The 21200-nt window shown below is 52.6% G+C and overlaps 1 protein-coding gene across 2 annotated transcripts; it reads right to left on the bottom strand.

The window, feature by feature from the left end:
* Nucleotides 1-1788: 1788 nt before the first annotated feature.
* ETNK2 (ethanolamine kinase 2) lies at nucleotides 1789-21200 on the bottom strand. 2 transcript variants are annotated; one of them, XM_034767280.1, is made up of 8 exons: nucleotides 20688-21198; nucleotides 14138-14397; nucleotides 12944-13081; nucleotides 10561-10703; nucleotides 10333-10416; nucleotides 7913-8088; nucleotides 4951-5024; nucleotides 1789-4226 (listed from the first exon to the last, which is right to left on the bottom strand). In XM_034767280.1, exons 1-8 carry the CDS (start codon nucleotides 21126-21128, stop codon nucleotides 4154-4156), a joined length of 1389 nt encoding a protein of 462 aa, XP_034623171.1. In that variant the 5' UTR covers nucleotides 21129-21198; the 3' UTR covers nucleotides 1789-4153. The 2 variants fall into 2 exon arrangements, with proteins under 2 accessions (XP_034623171.1, XP_034623172.1); XM_034767281.1 differs by lacking the exon at nucleotides 10333-10416 and having other exon boundaries at nucleotides 20688-21200.

The raw sequence follows: 21200 nt of genomic DNA, 5'->3' as shown, positions 1-21200 counted from the left end.
GGTACTGAGGCCATAGGCAGTTTTCAGCAGAAACCAAGATAGGAACTTGAACCTGATACTCATACAGTTCAGCTGACTGCTTAGCCCACAGGGCTAGAGTAATCTTCTGAGATTGGCTGTCCGGCCCCACACATAGTTAACTAGGGCTACACAGTGGAGCAGCTTCAGCAGAAGAGATTGAGAGCCCTTAGCTAGGAAGGACTCTCTATAGCGTGTTGGTTAAGGTCCATACACGGGCTGTGGGAAAACCTAGTGCAAGTCTATGCTCAGAAGGATACGGTGGGTGGCTTGTCCCTAACCAGGCAGGTTGGAGTGTAAGTGTGACAGAAGTGCTGTGCACTAAAACATTTTTAATAACCTGCAACTCTATTTTAGGCACAGCAGACCCCCTTGGAGAACACAGCCCACGTTTCAGCCACTCAGCACCCAAGGGGGCACACAGCCACCAACATAGGAAGGATTAGAGCCTGCTTCACTGACCCCCCCCAGGCAAACACCCCCACCAGGGGGCTAGAACGGCACTCAAGCAGCTCTCCCTTTGTTCTCTCTCTAGCCCAGTGCATAGTTAATTAGTTAAAAATATGAAGTGGAACAGCTTCAACAGGAGAGATGGAGAGCCCCTACCTGTGGGTTCCATTGAAGCGGTGTGGTTAAGCTATGCACCCAAGGAGGGGGGGGGAAGATCCAGTTTTGAGGCTGTGATTTGCTGGTGTTGCTAGATCACAGAATCCTAGGACTGGAAGGGACCTCGAGAGGTCATCTAGTCCAGTCCCCTGCACTCGTGGCAAGACTAAGTATTATCTAGACACCCCTGACAGGTGTTTGTCCAACCTGCTCTTAAAAATCCCCAATGATGGAGATTCACAACCTCCCTAGGAAATTTATTCCAGTGCTTAAGCCCCCTGACAATTAGGAAGTTTTTCCCAATGCCCAGCCTAAACTGCCCTTGCTGCAATTTAAGCCCATTGCTTCTTGTCCTATCCTCAGAGGTTAAGAGGAACAATTTTTCTCCCTCCTCCTTGTAACAACCTTTTATGTACTTGAAAACTGTTATCATGTCCCCTCTCAGTCTTCTCTTCTCCAGACAAAGCAAACCCAATTTTTTCAATCTTCCCTCCTAGGTCATGTTTTCTAGACCTTTAATCATTTTTGTTGCTCTTCTCTGGACTTTCTCCAATTTGTCCACCTTCTACATACATACATACATACATACATACACACACACACACACACACACACAAGAGAGTCAACTGCTCAGGCTTCCCCAATGGCCCAACACAGTTAACTACGGTTACTAAGTGCAACAGCTTCAACAGAAGAGATGGAGAGGCTCTGCTTAGAAAAGATTCTCTAGTCTGTTGGTTAAGGCCCATGCGTGGGCTGTGATAGAGCCCGGTTCAAATTCCTACTCCCGGAGCAGCGGGCTTACGGTGTGGTTCGAGTGCCCTGGGCTGGCTGGTGGAGCAGCTGAGCCATTGGCCAAAAACATTTGCAAGACACAACTCTGTCTTGTGCAGGGCACACATGGCCTGACCACACTTACTTACCTAGTCTGAGCAGCTCAATAGGTTTTCAGCTACTCGGCACCATCCCAACACACACAGGGAAGGATTTAAACCTGTTTCCCCAACATCCCAGGTGAACATCCAAACCGCTACAATATCGACATCCTCTTTGTAAACCGACCTCCCGCCCCCCACAAGTGTCACTGTCAGCAAACACGAGGCCCTCTGCTGTCCTGTAATTCCCGTCCCACGTCAGTTATTAAAGAGCCACCTTCCACTAAGATCCAGACAGTAGCAGCGTTTTATTATCACCATTTGAGAAAACACCGGACACACTGGCTCTTCTTGCAGGGTAAGATTGCGAGGTTTGTTCTTCCGCGCCCGTTCTCCTGGCAGAAGGCACAGCTGTTTAACACCACTGGTAATTGCGGTGACACCAATCACCCTAGATTTGAACCACAAGTATCGAAGTGCAGGACAGAGCAGGGCACGGGGACAAACAGGCTGAACGGGCCCTACGCCAGCAGTCTGCGGCTGCCCTGACAACGTGAGCTGACCTTGGGAATGCAGCCGGAGCGCTCAGCCAGCCGGTGGGCCCGATGAAGGGAGCAGGGTTAACCCTCGCCGAACCAGCCACTAAGCAGCAGGTGGGATGCTGGCTTGACATCCAACTGGGAGAAACATGCCCATTTTGCAATGCACACCCTCCCCTGCCATGTTATAGCACCCATCGTAGACTCTGGTCTGCAGTAGGAGCAGATATTGCCCTGGTTAACCCTCTGCCAGAATAAAACGGGGGTGCTCCCGGCTGCTGCACAAGGCTCAAAGTTCAGTGCTGGCTGCATAGCTCCCCAGCGCTTGGGGGCTGGTGTCCGGCTATGACGACACTGGGAGTGCGATTCCCAGCTCCCGGAGCTATACCCGGGTTGGCTCTCGCTGAGCTCCACGTTCCCGATGCTAGCGCTGCCAGGGGCCGTGCCAGCCACCCGTGCAAAGCAGAGGTGTCCTCACTTGGACCTACGGTCCCACTGCACAGCCAGAGCCATTGCTTTGGTTCCGCCAGCGTGACCCCTGCTGCTGCTGTGATCCCCGTTGTGCTCTTCCCGTATGCCATGGGCTTATGGCCCCTTTCCGTCAGCAAGGCCAGCATAAAGAAGGTGCGGGGCACGAACGACTCAGGCACTGAGAATGTGGGGGGAGGGAGTTGGGGCTGCACTATTGTAGCCTAAGGAAAGTGCAGGGGTTCTACCTTTTCCATCTGCATCTCCTGCAGACTCGCTACATGTTCTCAGGGAGCCAGGGGAGGCTGTGGGTACAGCAGTCCCTGGCTGGCGGAAACACTGTGAGGAGACCAGGGAATGTGGCCCCACAGATCTGAGGCAAAAGAAAAAGCTTGTGCAAAACCACACACCTAGCAAAGTATTTGGGGGTCCAGTGGAAGCTGACTGCACAGCGCACCCCACCCCAAACACACCACGTCCTGGGTAGGGTTGAAGGGAGATCCCAGGCCAGATTCGGGGATCTGGTTCTACGGAGCTAAGCAAACTCCAGTTCCTAACCTGCTCCCTTTCTCCCCAAATTCAGGGAAAGTTCACATCTAAACTTAGCAGCTTGGGGCCAGCTGTGCTTTGTAGCAAGTTACGTGTTCTCCTCACTGCCCAAGGAGAGTGCCGGGTGGGGCAGGGGGAAGAGGGAGGGAAGAGGTACGTCGGCCATGTCTCCAGGACACCCAGCTGTGGGACAAGGCACCAGGTGAGCAGCCCTATTTGGGAAGAGAAGTTTATTTTTGGCAGCAGGACCATTCTTCACAGTCAGGGGATCTTCACCTCCTCCTTGAGATGCTTAGGCAAACACAACGCTGAGGGGTGGAGTTGGAGGGGTCACTGCCAGCTGCTGTAACCTCTATCATTAAGGCTTGGGACAAAAGGAAGGTCCCCCTTCTTCTCCCATGTGCCCTGGGTTAGCCCATGGCAGGGCCTAGTGGCAGGTTCGCCAGACCCTCTGACTGCAGCCCCTGTGCAGGTTGCCTTGTATAAGCCCTAAGTGTGCATTCAGAAATAAAGGGGGAGGAGTCTAGAGCCAGCCCCTTGCAGTGTGGGGCACAAGGGGGTTGTGTGGGTGAGGGGCACGGAGTCAGCCCCATCCCCACTTGAGACAGGATTGACCAAGCAGAATTCCCCATCCCCTGTGGAGGATGTGACACCAAACAGCAGCACGGTTTGTTTTGGTAAAGCACATACCTGCCGGGTCGCCCGGCCCAAGGAACACAGCTCCAATCTTAAGGCGATACTAATCTGCAAGGCAGTCCCGAAATCTTTAAGTCCAGCTGAGCTCATGGCCATCCTGAATGTCTCACGCTCCAGTCCTGGAACCAAGTGTCTTGCCAGCAGCCAAGTCCTGTCATCATCCCCCGGAACAGCACCATCAGCAAAATCAACGATGGGGCTAAATCCAGAGATGGGATAACTGTGCTCCAGGGGCTTCGTTTAATCTTTGGCTTCCTGGAAAGTCTTCCTTCCCCTTCCCCCTCTCCCTCCAGACTATCTGCCCCCTCCACTAGCCGGTGGCCGACTGAGGTCATGGCAGCAGCCAACCTGTGCAGGAGAAAATAGCTGGGAATCTTGTGGACCTGAAGCAGCCTTGAGACGTCATTTTGGCATCTCCAGGGCTGTCACCACAGACTTTGCCTTGAAGTACTGTTTAAATCTTAGCCTTGCATACCTGCGGGGAGAGAGAGAGAGAGAGAGATCTTACACAAGAGAGTGGGAACACCTGACTGCCTCCACCCTGTCGGCGCTATGGGGATTTCCCCTCACCTCCTTTCGAGGGGGAAGCCCACAGCCTTGCTTACTCATGTCTGCTGCAAGGAAGGAGAGGGGTGATTTAGGGTGTGGAATAATCTCCCCAAGGGGGAGATGGCGGCATCCTGATTGCTTGAGCTGTTTAAAACTAGACCAGGTGGGGAAGGAGCTAGATGGGATTTGAGAGAGACGGCCTGCCTTTATTCTAGGAATTTCTGGTCCAAACTCTGCCGGAGATAACAGATCAAGGGGCAGCCCCGTCTCCCTGGGGCTCACTGCGTTCTCCTGTGCTGCAGCAGAACGCTGATACACTGGGTGTCCATAACACCGTGGCAATCTGGGGCTGGGCTACGTATCTGAAGAGCCTGCTGCAGCTCGGGCTAACAGAGGTGTGGCTTTTAGCCCAGGCTGGAGCGGCACTCCTGTTAGGATCCATGGGTCCCAGCATCGATCCTGGCCGTGTTACACATCCCATCGCACTGCACCACCCCACGTGCTCTGCCCGGGTGCTGCCATGATCCACGGATCCAACGAGGATCTCAGCGCTGATCAGCCTGGACACGGAAATAACCTGGCAGCCTGCTCGTGCCATGGCAAAGGGGAAGCCCTACCCACCACCAGTCCTGCCGCAGGGGCCCACTCACCTGAAGAAGTTAAAGTCTATGGTGGAATATTTATCCTGGATCAGGGCCCAGCATGCCCAAAGGAAATGAGAGGCCTGCAATAGAGAGAAGAATCAGGAACCTGCCTAGCGCTTCCCATACCACTGTGGGAGGACAAAGCCTCAGTTCTCTCAGCACTCGGGGCCAGATTCTCAGCTGGTGTAAGTCCGCTCCACTGGCTTCAGTGAATCTATGCTGATGGGCCAGATCCCCACCTGACTGCCAATGAGCTTTTTTGTGCTAATGAACAATCAGCTCCTGTCTTATTCATTATTATCTGCGTGACGTTTTTATGGAGCAGAATCCCACTGTGCTTGGTGCTGTACAAACACAGCACAAAAAGGCTGACCCCGCCCCAAAGATCTTACAGTCATAAGTAAACTAAACTTATCCCCTTCCTTGCATGGGGCGGGGGGAACGGGGCGTTACCACCGGGTCCCTCAGAGTGGGACAGCCTTGGGTTTGATCCATCCTTGGCTGGCCGCACCTGGGTGATGGCACCTCTAGGTTGATCTCCTGCCATTGTATGTTGGAAATAGCAAGAGCCTTTTCCATAACGTGTCCACCATTTCGGAGTTAAAACACAGGCGACTAGCTCCACAAGCCCTTGGCTTCCTTATCGCAACGGATAGGTCTGAGGTTGTTTACAGCCTGGCTCCCAGCTAAGGTAAATTCCCTTCCAGCTGCTCGGTTCAAAGGTTGCTGTAGCGGCTCCAACAGGGTCAATGCTCTCTCTGGACAGTTTATGTAAGTAACCTTGGCAAAGTCAGATTTCCTTGTATTCCAGGGCGCAGCTGGCCTTGTCCCAGGTTCAGGCCAACAGGTCGCTGGAGTCCTTGCTCACCTGTTGTTATCACCCCATCGACCTACAATCAAAGCGTATCGCTCTTTATTTTGGCCTCCTTCTCTCATGGAAGATGGGGACACATCTCTTCTCCAGCTTATGAGCAGGTGGCCACCTGTGCAGAACTTCTTCCTTGCTTGATCTCTCCCAGTCTTGCTGCCATAGAGGACAGAAACTCTGGTCCTCAGAAACCATAGGCCAGAACATTTCTCAGCTGGTGGAAATCAGTGCAGCTCCACTGACTTCACCCATTTGTACTTGCTGAGAATCTAAATTTCCAGGGTTCCACATGCACCATACATTCTGCAACGCTGATCCTGCCCCACATGCTAGGCTGACAGCCAGTTTTCTTGGATTCTTGCTGTCCGGAGGGGGATGCACAAGATAATGGCTAACAGGGCACCGTCTGTCCATCAGCCAGGCAACCTGAGACTACCCAGTCAGATGCGTCATTAAGCCTATGCTCACCGAGGATCATATAGAGCTCAGAGCCAGATTTGCAAGTGCTCAGCACCTAGCAGCTCCCATTGTGACCCTTATGGCAGGCTATTTCAGAGAAGCCCCGCCCACAATGTGCAGTTCTCTCTCAAAAACCTGGCCACTTATTTTGGTGTCCTAATGGGTACTTAGCTCTTTCAGAAATCTGGCTAAGAGTGACTCAGAGGCTCGGATCCCATGTAAGCTCTGCTACCCCTGGGATAGTTCCTCAAGCAAGGCAGGGGGAAGAGAGAACGCCACCCACTGCCTGGCCTGATTTCCCTCACTGCCCCTCCTCAGTGGCAGGAGAAGAGCTGTAATTCAACCCAGAGCCTGATCATGGTTTCTGGGGGCCCTGCTCTTTCTCGCAACTCTGCAAACCACAAAGCAGGCCCCCAGGCTCAGTTCGTGGTCCAGTGTTGCCAACTCCTGTGGTTTTAACAGCACTCTTGCGATAGTTGGTGGGTTTCTTAAAACCCCATCAAGAGACTGCATGGGAATCTCAGCTTTCACTTAAGAGAGAGAGAGAGAGAGAGTGAGTGAGTGTGAGAGAGAGAACGAACTTTCTAGCCTCCTGGTTGCAGAGAAAAACGTGAAAAGGTGACCTGAGCGTCAAAGCCATTCTCATGATTTTTGGAGTGCTTGAGGCTGGTGATGCTGTTAACCCCTGAACAACGGGTACCTACAAGGCGTAAATGCTACACAAGGTGGAAGACAGTGAAGAACCATAATGGCTGGGGGGGAAAAGCGATCAGGGAAGGGACTCTGGCTGCTCCATCCAGTGCTCTCCCCCTCTGACCACTCTGCTCAGAGTCAGTTGTGGCATTAGGTCTGGATTCGTGAGGAATTAAGTGGCGCTCAGAGCTCTTGGCCATCTGACTCCTAGAGAGGATCTGCCTTATTGTCAGAGGAACTTAATAACATGAAGGACTTCCAGGTAGGTGGGCAGACTCTACTGACGTATACTGGACCAGGTCTCTAATTGCTCTGAACGCACCACTTGGCCTAGATCTTAAAAAAAAAAAAAAAAAAAAAAAGACGTGTGCCCAACCTGCTGAGCTCTTTCGCAAGATCTGATCCATCGCGTCTGTTCCCGCTCTGCTTCCACAGCAGTTCCCTTCCCTCTGCTGGAGAACTTTAATTCTGGGACTTCTTGAATCCCCCTCTAAAGAATCTGGTGCTGGCCATGGACCATTACTCTAGTCAGGTACGGTAATTCCTATGTTCCTTTCATGAACAGTGGTGCTCCAGGACCATTATGCCCGAGTTGATTCACTCCTGGGCCTGGGACTGCAGCAATGTTAAACACACATAGTGTGGACACATAGGCACAGTGAAGAATTTCAGTGTCTTTGAGCCACTGGACCAGATCCTATTTCCTCTCCCTGTCCACTCCCGTCACTGGATCCCAGAGTGCATTTCAGGGCTGATTAACTCTCCCACCAAGGAGCCCTGGGACTTGCCTGTCAGAGAAGAACATGCTCCAGTGGATGGTAAATATCTCTCTTCTATTCCCCAACGATCTATTCTCCCATGGGTTCAGTGTATTCGGAACCCCTGCCCCAGCGTGCGTCACCTTCTCAGTTCTGCCTCCTCCCACCACCCCGCTGGGCGCCCACTCACTAAAGCAAACTGGTTCGCTTGCACGTAGAGGGTCTCCAGCTCCTTGTCCGAGACGACTCCCCCGCCGTTTCCCTGGTTCTCCCGGCTCAGTTGCTTGTAGGCTTGCAGGTAGCGCCTCAGCCACTGCAGCTGAGTGTCTCTGCTGGGATATAGGCTGTAATCCACCTCGTTCACCCCTGCAAACAGAAGCTAGCAATTAGGAGGACTGGAGGTGGGAGAGGAGAACAAGGCAGCTCCTCTAGGCTCTCCCAGGGTGTGAGCCACAGCCCATTGAAGTCAATGGGAATAGTTCAGTTACCATTGGATCAGCCCCTGGGAGACAAACGCTATGTAAGTCAAGGGCCGTTCTAGTGGAAGACGAGTTATTGCCCCAGAGCTAGGGATGGGATGCAAGTACACTGATCCTATCGACTTGTTAGCAAATGGGTCCTATCCTTCCCTCTCTGGCGCTGGGATTTTGGACCTGAAGCTACAATCTAAATGTGATTTCCCTCTGAGAGGGACCTGAGCTGATTCTTACTCTTCCCTGCACTCCATGTGAATTTTACTCCTAGACATTCTTCGGAGGCTTTAAAATAATTTGGAATGATCTCTGAGAAAGGCCACTGAATTAGGAAACAACAGGGTGCCATGATACATACCAAACCCCTTTTCCCCCTAGATCTAGTCCGGCCCATGAACACCCTGTCATGCATGAGCCTGGATTTGATCTCTTTTACTGTTTGCTCTCAGCAGTGATGTGCAGAAGGGGACTTAAAAGTTTCAGTGCAGGTTTGCGCTTCAGGCTGCAATAATCCGGCTTAAGTCTTCAAGGTAAAAATTATTTGTACATCTACAACTCCTTTTGTCTTCAAAGTGCAAGGAGTAACTTCCTGTAGGCTCCTTTGGAGAGGAACACGGCAGCAATTCAACCGCGCGCAGGAACGCTGCTCTGAAGTTTAGGGCTGGGAGAGAAGCCAACTGAGACCGCATTGGGAAATCGGGTACACAGAACAGAATGACCCAAACACTCTGTTATTGCCATGGCAACTTTAATGCCCACAAGCGGCCAGGATCTCAGTCAGGGCCGGCTCTAGGTTTTTTGCTGCCCCAAGCAAAAAAAATTTTGGCTGCCACCCATCCCAGCCCTGGGCTCCTCGCCGCACCCCCCTGCTGCCCCAGCCTTGGGCTCTCCCCACCCACCCACACCCCTTGCCGCCCCAGCTCTGGGCTCCCTCATTCCCCCCCACACACACCTCCTGCTGCCCAGCCCTGGGTTCTCTTCCCCCCTCCCCCACCTGCACCCTCCTTCCGCCGCAGCCCTGGGTCACTGGTAACTCGCTCCCACGGCAGGTAATTCAGCATGAATTTTACATGTGCACAGAACACAGACAGGATTGGTTCATGCTGAATGACCTGCCGTTGGGAGCGAGTTACCAGTGACCCAGGGCTGTGGCGGGGAAGTTGGGGCGGTCTCAGGAGGGGGCAGTTGGGGACAAGGAGAAGGGAGGCTTAGATAGGGGGTGGGGTCCTGGGGGGCAGTTAGGGGCAGGGGTCCCGGGAGGGGGTGATCAGGGAACAGGGTGCGGGGGGGGTTGGATGGGTTGGGGTTTCTGTGGGGGGCAGTCAGAGGGAGTGGATGGTGGCAGGGTGGGGCTACCCTCCCTCCCTGTGGAGTGTCCTATTTTTTGAATGTTAAAATATGGTATCCCTACCCTTCAGAGTGCAGCTCTCCATTCATAGCAGGCTGCAGCATGAGGTCTCAGCTACCTCACTCCCTCTCCCTCTTTCCTGTTGGTAGTGGCCAAGGGAATGCTGGGAAATGTAGTTCTTTCCCTGCTCCAGGGCTGGCTCTATAGGCAGGGAGCTAACCAAGGAACTACAGCTCCCAGGGCCCCCTGTGGGTTCTCAGCTCCCATGCTGGATCCCTGCCGCCCCTGCAAATGGGCTGCTCCAAGCACGTGCTTGCTTTGCGGATGCCTAGAGCCGCCCCTGATCTCAGTTTTAGATCTCATTTGAAAGGTGCCGGCAACTCCACCAGCACAATCCCCCCAGACATGGCTCTTGACTCAGTAGTCACTTGAAGGGAGAAGTCCCAAATACTGAATCACCCACAAAACTTCCTCCAAATCCTCTTAGAGGTTTCCTCTCCCAGTGCTGACCTGGTCCAACCCTGGTTAGCTTGCAAGAGCTGAAGGCTACACAGCGCAAGCTGAAACGGATACCGACAGGCATAAATATAACCTGCACTTGGGGCTAAACATGGGGAGAGGAAGGAATGTTTCCTACAGTTACTTACATTAATGAAATATCCTGATCAGTTACCCTGTAAGTAAACACGGCCTTAGGGAAACATTCCACCAAACTGCGGGCCCAGCTTTCAGGCTAGGGAAAGAACGGCAGGGGGTGGCGGGGGGGGGGGAGGAGGGAGCTTGATTCACCTGCAAATTCATTAAAGTGGTTCCCAATGTCGAAAGCCTGGTAATTGTAACCGGCGTATTCGTAGTCTATGAACCGCACATGCTCTGTGGAAGGCAAAACAGGGAGTGGTTAGAGCAGACGCGTCTGGTTTTTCAAGAGGCCAGCATCCTTGTACCCCTTGGAAGCCACCGTCAGGGGAAGGGACGTGTTCGCAAAGCTTGTGTGCACTGGACAGGAACGGAACAAACCTTCGGCCTCGTTGTAGATAATGTTTTTGCACAGCAGGTCGTTATGGCACAGTACGATGGGTGAGCCCAGCTGGGAGAGATATTCCTTCAGCCAGGCAACCTCTTGTTCTAGCACCTCCAGACTGGGCACTTCCTGACGGAACCTAGGGGAGAAGAGGATGTGAGGTCATGTCCATGCACAATAAGCTTCTTTTCAAATGTGTGTGTGTTTTTTTTTAAATAATGCAAAGCTCAATAACATTCAATAACTGGAGAGAGAGAAAGAGAGAGAGGGGTGGGGGGCAGATCTCTTAGGGCAGCACAGTCTTGGAGAATCACATCTCATGTGTACTTCGTCCAGCAAAAACCTCTTTGTTCACTGGAAGATCAATGTGGACTAAACACCAGGCTGGGAGCCATGCACTCCCAAGTTCTGACGCTCAGCAGTGGTGAATGGCTTGACTGCCCTGGAGATTGGGATCCTCTACTTAGCCACAGAGCAGGGGCAGAACAAGCAGCAGAAGCTTCCCCATGTTATCCTATCAACATGCCTCCACAGTGATGTGGATGGACTCTCTCTAGGAGGGAAAAGGATAATTCTCTCTCTGTGCCCCGTTGACTCTTTAGCCTCTAGGTGGATATTGCTAACAAGTGAGGTCAATTGCACTGGTGGTTATGGTGATGTAGAATCCTGTCCCACTGGGAACTAGACCAAGACTCAAACCCATGTCACATATAGGGCACAAAACAGCAACAATCAGACCAATTAAAACAGAAGCAGAAGACTGTCATTGCAATTAGCCTTCGAAGGGTCCATGTGGATCAAAATGATGGTCTATTCCCCCGAGCTACCATGGCAATTGAGCTCCCAGGCCCAGAGCCACAAGGACAATGGGAATTTTTCAAGAAACCACAGTGGCATATGTTGTGCTAATGACCTCAAGCAACCTAGTGATACCAAAAAAAAAAAAAAAAAAAAAAAAGAGCTAGTTAATAATTAAATCCAACTGATCATTTAATGCACTGTGTATACCACCTAGGTCATTCATCTTCCCTGTTTATTGGGACTGATAGCATCCAAGTAGGTGGATCCTGACGCAGGTTGAGACTTCTTCTGGATCCACCCACCTGGAATGGACTAAATCTCCCTCAAGGCCTTGTCTCCACTGGTCATTAGATGGACTGGTTTTAAACATGTGTTGTCTGGATCACCGAAAAACTGTGTTAGGCCTATAATGGTTTTAAAGCTACCGTACCTGGTCTACAACGGCCCCTGGTTTAACCCATATTATCCTGAACTGCGTGTAAAATCCGCCCACGTAACTGGGGTCAATTCCCAGTCTAAGTGGGGCTCAGGTCCCAGTTTAATCCCAGCTGGGGTGATTTTCCTGGGAGTTATTATTACTGCTAGTAACAATATTACTGCAGCAACTAGGAGTCCTAGTCATGGCCCAGGACCGCACTGTGCTAGGTGCGGTACAGACACAGAACAAAAAGACAGTCCCTGCCCCAGAGAGCTTACAATCTAAGTCGTCTCCACTTTGATCGCTCCAAAGTCTTTGTCTGTGACATAGCGAAGGTCTCTCCAAGGCAACTCAGAGCAAAGGCTGGGCAGCATAATCTGACAGTTAAGTGTTGAAAGAGATTTTTCATTTCAACCTGGTTCATTCTCCCGTGTGTTCTCGTCTACGCTGGTGGGCCCAGATACAAAGATTGGCTAATTCATAGGTCAATCTTGTAGAGTAGACAGACCATAACTATATTTAGACCATGTTTCCCCGTTGTGTTATGGAAGGGCCATAGCATGGTTCAAACATTGTTTGCTCCTTTACATGAAAAATGTCAAACCTTGCTGTAATCGTGTCAGCCTCAACTGGATTGCAGCTGGTCCGCTGACATATGTCCCGCCCGCGTTATGTCTAGTGCTCAGCAGTTCGGTTCAGATGTTCACCTTTCTTTCCTTAGCTCATGCGTTTGCCTTCCCTGCACTTTTGGGATTCAAACAAGCCCCAAAACTCAACCAAAGCCCTCAAATTTTTGTCTTGGGTCAGAGTTTCAGAGTTACATGGTTTCAAACCGAACCTTCGTCTCGCTTGGCCCAATCCCTGGCCTGGCCTGACTCCCCGTAGCTAAGCTGATAGTTTAGTGACCTCACTGAATCTTTTGACAAACCTGTTGTGAATTTTAGGTTTGTGACAAAACCCAGCCAGGGCTTTGCCTGTTGCCTGGTTTCTTCACTCAATTTTTGCCCAGCTCCAGTTAGGTCACTTACCCTTCCCACAACTGCCTGGCTGTATTGCCTGAGCCTATATGCAGGACTAGAGACGAGCACAATGCAGCTAGCTAGAACTGTGTGGATGCCCTTAGCAGGAGTCTTGTTGCTGGGTTCTCTCTCTCTCTTTACCTGGGGATGGATGCCTTGGTGATGACCTCTGTTTTCACGATGGTAAGGTACTTGTGTAGCTTGTGCCACAGGCTGGGCTTGGGGAGGCTCCCGTTGGCGTGAATTGCGTGCATTTTGGCCATTTCCCAGGCTATCAACCTAGAACAAATCACAGATGCGGTGATAACAGGTGGCTACACTTAGAGATTCTGCCAATGGGAAATGCTCAGCTCCCTCTGTCAACCACACCCCAGGGACATCAAGTTGGGCACTCACAAAATCAGCGACAATGTTAAAAATTCAGGCTGAAAGTGTCTAAATTCACTCTCCGTTTTAGCGGTGTGATTTCCAAATGCTCCAACGTACCGTCTCAAAAATCTCCAAACTCACTGGGCCAAATTCTCTGCTGGTGTAAGTCTCTGGAGCAACGGCAATTTCAGCTTTGCCAACCTCAAGGATTCAAAAATCATGAGATTTTTTTTTTTTTAAATCTTGTGATTTTCAAGCAAATGTTTGTTGTTGTTTGTTCCTTTGATTTGCTCTCTGGTTTCTGAGCCCTCAGGTTGCAATTGCATCACGTTTTCAAGCCTTCTCAACAACAACCCTGAGGGTTAGAAGTTATACTTCTTTTTAAATGAAAGCGGAGATTCTGATGTGATCACTTGATTCCAGCAGCTGGGGCTTCAATCAGTACACCCAAAACTGCGAGACTTGTGAGAAAACCAGGAGAGTTGGCAATACTGCTGGCATTTTACACTAGCAGGGAATCTGTTTGGTGACTGCAGTTACCAGGAATGCTGCTGCCCTGGTTCCATCTAGGCAAATGGTACGGGAGACTTCAGGGGAACAGCCTCTGTGGGGTTGGCAATGGTTATGCATACTACCCATCCACAGACGAAAGGCCACTCTGCAAGAGAAAGGCAACGCCCACCCCCCTGCCAGCAGCAGCCTCTGGTAGCTGGGAGAAGGAACGTCCTATGCTGCCTCCCACCCAAGTTCCTGCTAGCAGCCCAATATGGGGCGTTGCAGAGCACGGAGGTGCCAGGAGCCCATTCCCCGATCTGGCTTGGCTTCTTCCAAATGTCACTCCCTGCATGCAGCACCCTAAGACTGATATCAGAATCAGGCCCGTAGCAATCTGCCCAAGTGCTTTTCCCTGCCCAAGGCAGGACCACGGAGGAAGGAAACGTTGCACAAACTCCCCAACACACACACCTGAAGATCTGTGGCTGCTGCACATGCTCAGGTCCCAGCGCCGTCCCCTGCATGAACTCGTAACACAAGCCGTTTTGGAAGGTGCAGTAGAGGTTGGGGGCGCAGCCGTGGGCTCGCAGCACCTGGAAATTCTTCAGCTCATTTTCCCGGTCCACAAAGAGCTCCGTCTTCCTGCCGTAGACCCGCACCAGGACCGCGTCCGCCATCCCCTCATCCATATAGCAGGCCATGAGCTTGTTGGTGATGCCGTCGGTGAAGAGCTGGAGAGGGAGGGACAGAGGGAGAGGGTTAGGGCGTGGCGTGGGGAAAAGGGGCCATTAACAAGTGTGTGCTCAGGGGAATGCCCAGTGGAGAGGGGAAAAAGAGACACGAATGTATAATCCTAACAGCCCCTAGTGTAAAAAAAGAGGTTGGCGCAGGAGTCTGTCCATGGTACTTATCTGGCCGCCAAGACTGTAACATGTGAGTGGCTCACACTCCAATGTATTTGACCGAGGGAGGCAGTGTGGTCTAGTGGACAGAACACTCCACCTGCCTTCAAGTCCCAGCTCAGTACCCAGCCTGCTTGGGTAAGGAACTACCCAGTTCTCCCATCTGTGAAAAGGGGCTAATGAAACCGATCTCCATGGGAAAGTGCTCTGAGATCTGATGAAACGCACTATATAAAAGCTAGGCATTATTATCATCATCCTCACAGCACCCTGGCGAGGCAGGGCAGGGCTATTATTCCCATTGTACAGATGGGCAACTGAGGCCCAGAGAGCTAAGGGACTCGCCCAAGGTCACACGGGGGTCTGTGGTGAAGCAGGAAATTGAGTCCCAAGCAAACACCCTAACCATCCTTCCTCTCTTTGCTACCATCGCCAGTGCAAACGCTGATTAGTGAACAGCACAGACACTTCAAATGGAGTCCTAGCCAGGTCTTTGGCTGAGGATGGATGTTGTGACTCAGGGCACATGGGCTGAGGCTGTTAAATGCGCAGCGTGGAGCAATATTATTTGCACCTCGGACACGGTTCACTAGACACTTTACAAGGACAGATTGCAAGACACCGGGTCTGATTCTCCCCCGCCTTGCAACCTGGGTCATTGCTGGGCCATTCTGTTTTATGCCCTCTGGGCGGTGCTTGTGAATGAATGCATGCACCTGTGCACGGTCCCTGCCAAAAGAGGCTACAGTAAGATGGGGTGGGGGGGAACAAATAACAGGAATGGGACAGGGTGAGGAACGAAGGGGTCTCAGCAGCACCCCCACCGCATGGAACCACATGGTTTAGTTAAGAGCTTGGTTATGTCAGCGGGAGCTCTCTCTGGAGACCTTTCTTGTCGGTTCACCTCAGGAGACGCACCAGTCACGGACGACATAAGTTTGGGAGGTCTCGACAGCATCCCAACATGGGCCTGTCTTGCACTCCTCACACGGCCCAGGCTTATAATTGGAGCTGGGTGATTTAACAGCAAAGCATGACACTGGGTTAAGTTACAAACCTGGGACTCGATCCCAGTTCAGTGGGGCGCTCAACAGGGTTTCAAACCTACGGATGGGCCTGTGATAAGTTCTCAGCTAGCTGGAGGCGCTGATGAAGGAACCGGGCACAGCTGGGTGGTTTGGGCTGTTTTCCGGCTGGCGACTCAAGAGAGCTAAAGAACCGTTCCACCTTTAGGTGGTTGAGGGCCGCAGCACAGGCGTCTGTAGGTTCTGAGCTGCTCCGTGGGCAGAATCTCTGAATTGGCACAGCGCGTCAGGCACAAAACACAGCGAGGAGCAAATGAAACAAACCAACCCACCCACCCCAGGGGGCTGAGCAGCGCTGAGATCACTGACGGCGATGTCTCTGCTGGGGATGCCTCTGTCACTACTCTGATGGCGCCTCACAGATGGAAAGAGGGTTTTGTTCGGACTTCTCCTTAACTTGGCTGGGTGCCCGAATACACGGAGTCTTCTCCCCCTCCCCCGTCCTCTCCAACTCCATGACCCCTCTTCCTGCCGATCTCTCCCTCTCTGCTCCTGTCTATGCTCTCTCCTGGGAAGCAGAGGAAACGCACAGAGGCGTGGTTTGATAGGGAAGGCAGGCAATTCCAGATGGTCTGAGGATGGCGAGAAATATTGGCTTGATTCCGCTCTCACTCACGCTGGGGTAAATCAGGAGTAACTCCGCTGAAGTCAGTGGAGCGAATGGAGTCAACGAGATGGGGGCGAAGCGGAATCCTTAGATTAATGCTGTTTCCAAGGGGCACTTTTCTCCTCTTCCATTTTTTTAAAAGTTGGGGGAATTTGATGCTTGTGGGGAAGTGGGGGGCTGCTAGCTCCGGCTGCAAGCAAATACTGGGCAAGGCGCCCCCACAAAGGCAATCCTTGCAATCCACCAAACCATCCTGCTCTGGGAAATGCAGGATTGGATCCTTGGGCCTTTCAGAAGGCAGATCTGGTGCTGCCTGGGGCCAGGCCTGGGAGTGCAATGGGATGGGCAGAGTAATATTGCAGCAGTATCTGTGACACAGTGTGCTGATGAGGCCGTAGCACTCAGGGTGCAATCTGATGGTACCTGCTTTGCCTGGGTGGGCAGCGCCCAGCATTATGGCCTGATGCACAGGGGAGGGACGCCATGCGCAAAGCCGGCATTGCTCAGGCTATGCACGGTTGCAGAAGCGTCAGCACCAAGGGCACAGCTTGGTGCCGTACCGCCCAATCTGATGCTACTCTTGTGCCCAAGGCTTTGTCCAGCATTGCCCAGGACACGATCTGAAGCGTTAGTAGCTTCGCTATAGGTGACAATATGCTTCTCCCCTATAAGTAAAAAGGAAACTGATTTGATCTTCACATGCCAGAGAGAAGTAAATACCATAAGACTCATATCTCCTTAAAGTCTTCGCCCTCAGCCTCTCCCTGTCCTCCTCTTTTCAGATCTAATGGGCCAAATCCTCAGCTGGTATAAACCGGCATAATTCCATCAACGTCACTGGAACTATCCAGATTTACACCAGCTAAAGATTGGATCCACTGAAACTACCCCCCTGCAGATGGAATAGAATAGCCCCAGGTTACGTGAGGACGAGAACAGGAATTTCCTATGGACAGGTCCCACTCCCCCAGCAGTTCTAGCTCAGCAGTCCCCGCCCCTTTGGCAAACTGAACTCTGCCTCCATTCTTCTCCATTTTCAGATCTAAAGTCCATTCAGATCTTTCCTGTGGATGTGAATTGGACTGCTGGTATTGATCCTTCTTGCATTCCATGACAGTCATTTCAACACTGCTGATGACCTGCGTACACAGCATCTCACACCTCCTCCAGCTTCCAGGAACAAGGACAGCTGCTCAGGAGACCACCTGAGACGTTCCCAGAAGCGTCAACTGCAGAGTGAACATTTACCAGCAGCGTCATATCCCCCCCATCCTCCCAGCCTGGAACGGCCAATTACCCCGCTGCGTCCATTGCCGCCTATGGAACATGGGGATGAGTGGGGGCTGGTATTTCTGCCACAGGGTATAGGAGGGGAGTGGAAGCCAGGGCTTTATTGTGGCAATAATCCTAGAAATGATTAGGCGAGAGCCCCAGGAGTTAGTGCTCTTTGCATTTAGGTCTTGATCGTGCTTTTGATGCACAGCCCCAAGCAGGGGGCAACACAAAGTCACGTCACCCCGTGGTTGCATGGAGGGGGACCATGCTGCACAGAGCTTAATCCCGTCCTGGGACCCTGAGGAACAATGCGAGTAGCATCATCCTGTAGGGCCGTGGCTCTCAACCCGGGGAGCCTGACTATGGCTAAAGGGTCTATGAATGACAGACTGAAAACGGACTGACCAGAACTCAGCTATAGATGCAATCAATAGATTTCCAAAGGGGTCCGCATCTCCATTTTTAGTGGTCTGCAATGAAAAAAGGGGACTAGGGGCTCTGTCTAGTGTGCCTGACCCACTGCGTGGGCTCATAAAGGGGGAATAGGACCACGGCCCCACCACCCCCTTTAGGATGGACAGGCATGTGCAGCACTTCCCCGAGCACAAGGGCTGCAACTGTCTTAGGCCCCGTGCGTGAACTGCTCCAGAATGGGGAACGTTCTCTGTACACATGCAAGGATCAGGGACGATCTGACTCCAGGCGTGCCCAGCCACTACCTCATTCCCTCTTGCTTCATCCCCTCTCACAGCAGCATAGGAATTGTTGTACTACATCCGACCATTCATGCACACAAATTTATAGATCCTTCCAAACCACTAACTCCACTGTTCCCATCCACCACCTACCACTTAACTTACCCAACCATGCATTCTGTGTCCACCTGCCCCTATGTCTGCCTGCCCCCATCAATTCACACAACACCCCCAGACACTACATCCACCTGTACCAATCTGCCTGTTCTCACACTCATCACCCTGTACACAGATCCCTGCCCTGACACACGTACATTCCTGCCTATTCAGACATTCTCACAGCCATTCTTCACCCCAAAGTGCTCTTGGGCATCTCTGGTCTCTTTCACTGGATGGTAAGTGCATAAGTATTTAAGCAGGGGCATTTCTTTGTCGCCAACACAGCCTTAAAGATACTGGAATGCAGAGCATAGAGCTCCAACCTGCTGCAGTCCAGACAGGTCTTCAGCACTGGATATATTGCTCTGGCTCTCCTCATCACACCTAAGGTGAGAGAGAAGCAGGCCCCCCTCCCACAGTGTGCTATCAAGCTTGTTTACAATGCCCTGAAGCTCTCTAGCATAGAATCATAGGACTGGAAGGGGCCTCGAGAGGTCATCTAGTCCAGTCCCTGCAGGGAGATGCTTTCTGCTTAGTGGCAGAACTAGGGGATACGCTGGTGGTGGGGCCAGATCCTTGGAGACCACTGCACTTGGGCGTAACCTAGAGCAACCTGTAGGCTCCTTTTACTTGTACTGGGGGGCTGAACAGTCTTCAGCTGACCCCAGAACTGTGTGTGTGGGCATGCGGGGAGAGGGGGGGTACAGCCACCTTTGCCCAGCTCTCCTGGGTCCTACACCGAGCAGACCTTGGCCACTCCAGAGGACTTAGCCTCTTCTATCTGCAGTGTTGCACAACACCTAACAGCCTGGCACTGACACTATGGAATCAAAAGTCAGTGATGCTGAAATGCACCAGCCAAGGATCTGCTTCAATTCTCTCTTTAATAAAAAGCATTGTTTTTTTCTGAAAATAAATAATAAATACCTCCCTCCCCCCAGTATTAACATGTTAAAAAAAAAATCAAACCTAAAATAACATCGGCTGGAGCGAAGATTTAAGGCACGCCGGCCCTTCCCTTTACGCTTACACAAGTAAGCGCTGCTGTTCAACACCGTATCAATGCATGGATACAAGAGGGCTGACAAGAGACTTATTATTATGAATTCTTTGTATTATAGGCAGCACTTAGAGGGCTCAGCTGAGACCAGAGCTCAAGGTGCTGTACAAACACACGACACCCAGTCCCTCCCTGAAGAGATCACAGCCTTAACTCAAGAGTCTCCTGCCTACTAGCAGCTGCCCTGGCACAAATATTTTGACACAGCTTCTTGTATTTAAATGACTCTGGGCTATCAATATATTATCAAGGATGCTCCGGGCACACTGGAAATAAGCGCACAGGCTGGTATGAATCCTCTATTACATCGATACTATAAGTACTGTACCCTCACTGCACAGCTACAGAACAGTTTCATGCAGGGATCTCAAAGTGCTTTACAAATCTTGAGGAGCTAAGCGAGGCAATCTGTCATTACTATCATTTGACAGATGGGGAAACTGAGGCAGCAAAGCCAATTAGTGGCAGAACCAGGAACAGATTCTTGGAGTCCTAGTGCCTGATCTCTGGCTCGAACGATTAGACGCCTTTGCCTCGGGAGAACCAGTATTCATAGATCATAGGACCTCGAGAAGTCACCTAGTCCAGTCCTCCGCACTCATGGCTGGACTAGGTATTCTCTAGACCATCCCTGACAGGTGTCTGTCTAACCCGCTCTTACAAATCTCCAACGCGCAACAGGCATTTTAGAGTTCTGCGTGTAACCGGAATCCGCTCAGTCACCGCTCAATTCTTTGCAGCCACTCTAGCGCCTCCGGGAAGGAGAGGGGTGCTGAGAAAACATGCCCGGTCACATCGCTAAGTACCACCGTTAGGGAGGAAAGACCCGGAGCAGGTCATTCAGTGCAACATTGTCCCGTACGGGGCATTTTCTAGCCCCACAGCCCAGGGCGAATTTGCAACGCCCCGGGGTGCTGGGGGAGGCTGTTGCACATAACAGATCTCACCATAACAAGCGGTTTCCCTTCTGCCTGGCTTCGAGAGAGCCATGGAAACCGGGCTGGAAGGGAGCTGCGGAAAGCAACAAGTCCAGCCCACCCCGCGCTGTGGCAGCACCGAGTAAACCCAGTCCTGCCCCTCGCCCCCCGGGGAGCAGCGCCCCAGGGTGACACACACGCAGCCCCCCGGGGAGCGGCGCCCCAGGGTGACACACACGCAGCCCCCCGGGGAGCGGCGCCCCAAGGTGACACACACGCAGCCCCCCGGGGAGCGCCCTAGGGTGACACTCACTCCCGTACCTTGGTTTTCACTCGCTCCGTCTCCCACTGCGGTCTCAGCTCCCGGATCAGCTGCAGCGCGCCCGGCCGGACGTTGTTTTCATCCACGGCGATACCCAGGCAGCGCACGGCCGGGTAGCCCCGGCGGCCGTGCAGCCCGGCGGCGGCCGAGACCTTCTCCTCCATGGCCCACGTGCAGTGCGGGCAGAGCCGCAGCCTCGCCCGGGCCAGTGCGGGAGGCGGGGAGGGGGCACCGGCGACTCCACCCCCGCTAGCCGCGGAGCGCTGGGGCAGCGGCCCATGGGCAGGGGCTGGAGAGGGGCTGGGCGGGGAGGAGCCGCCGCCGACGCCGCGAACCCATGAGTCAGCCCCGCCGCCTCCCCTCCGTGCCCAGCCCGGCGGCGCTCGGGCCTGCCACCATTGTGATGTCACGGGGATCACCCAGCGCCAGGGCGCCGCCATCCTGCCCCCGGGGGGGCCCCGCGGCTCGCCCTGCGCCCGGGAGCGGCTCGGCCGGGGATGAGCTCGCCTGCT

This window comes from Trachemys scripta, chromosome 4, assembly GCF_013100865.1.
Source record: "Trachemys scripta elegans isolate TJP31775 chromosome 4, CAS_Tse_1.0, whole genome shotgun sequence".
Taxonomy (NCBI): Eukaryota; Metazoa; Chordata; order Testudines; family Emydidae; genus Trachemys; species Trachemys scripta.
This window is presented reverse-complemented; position numbering and strand designations above follow the sequence as displayed.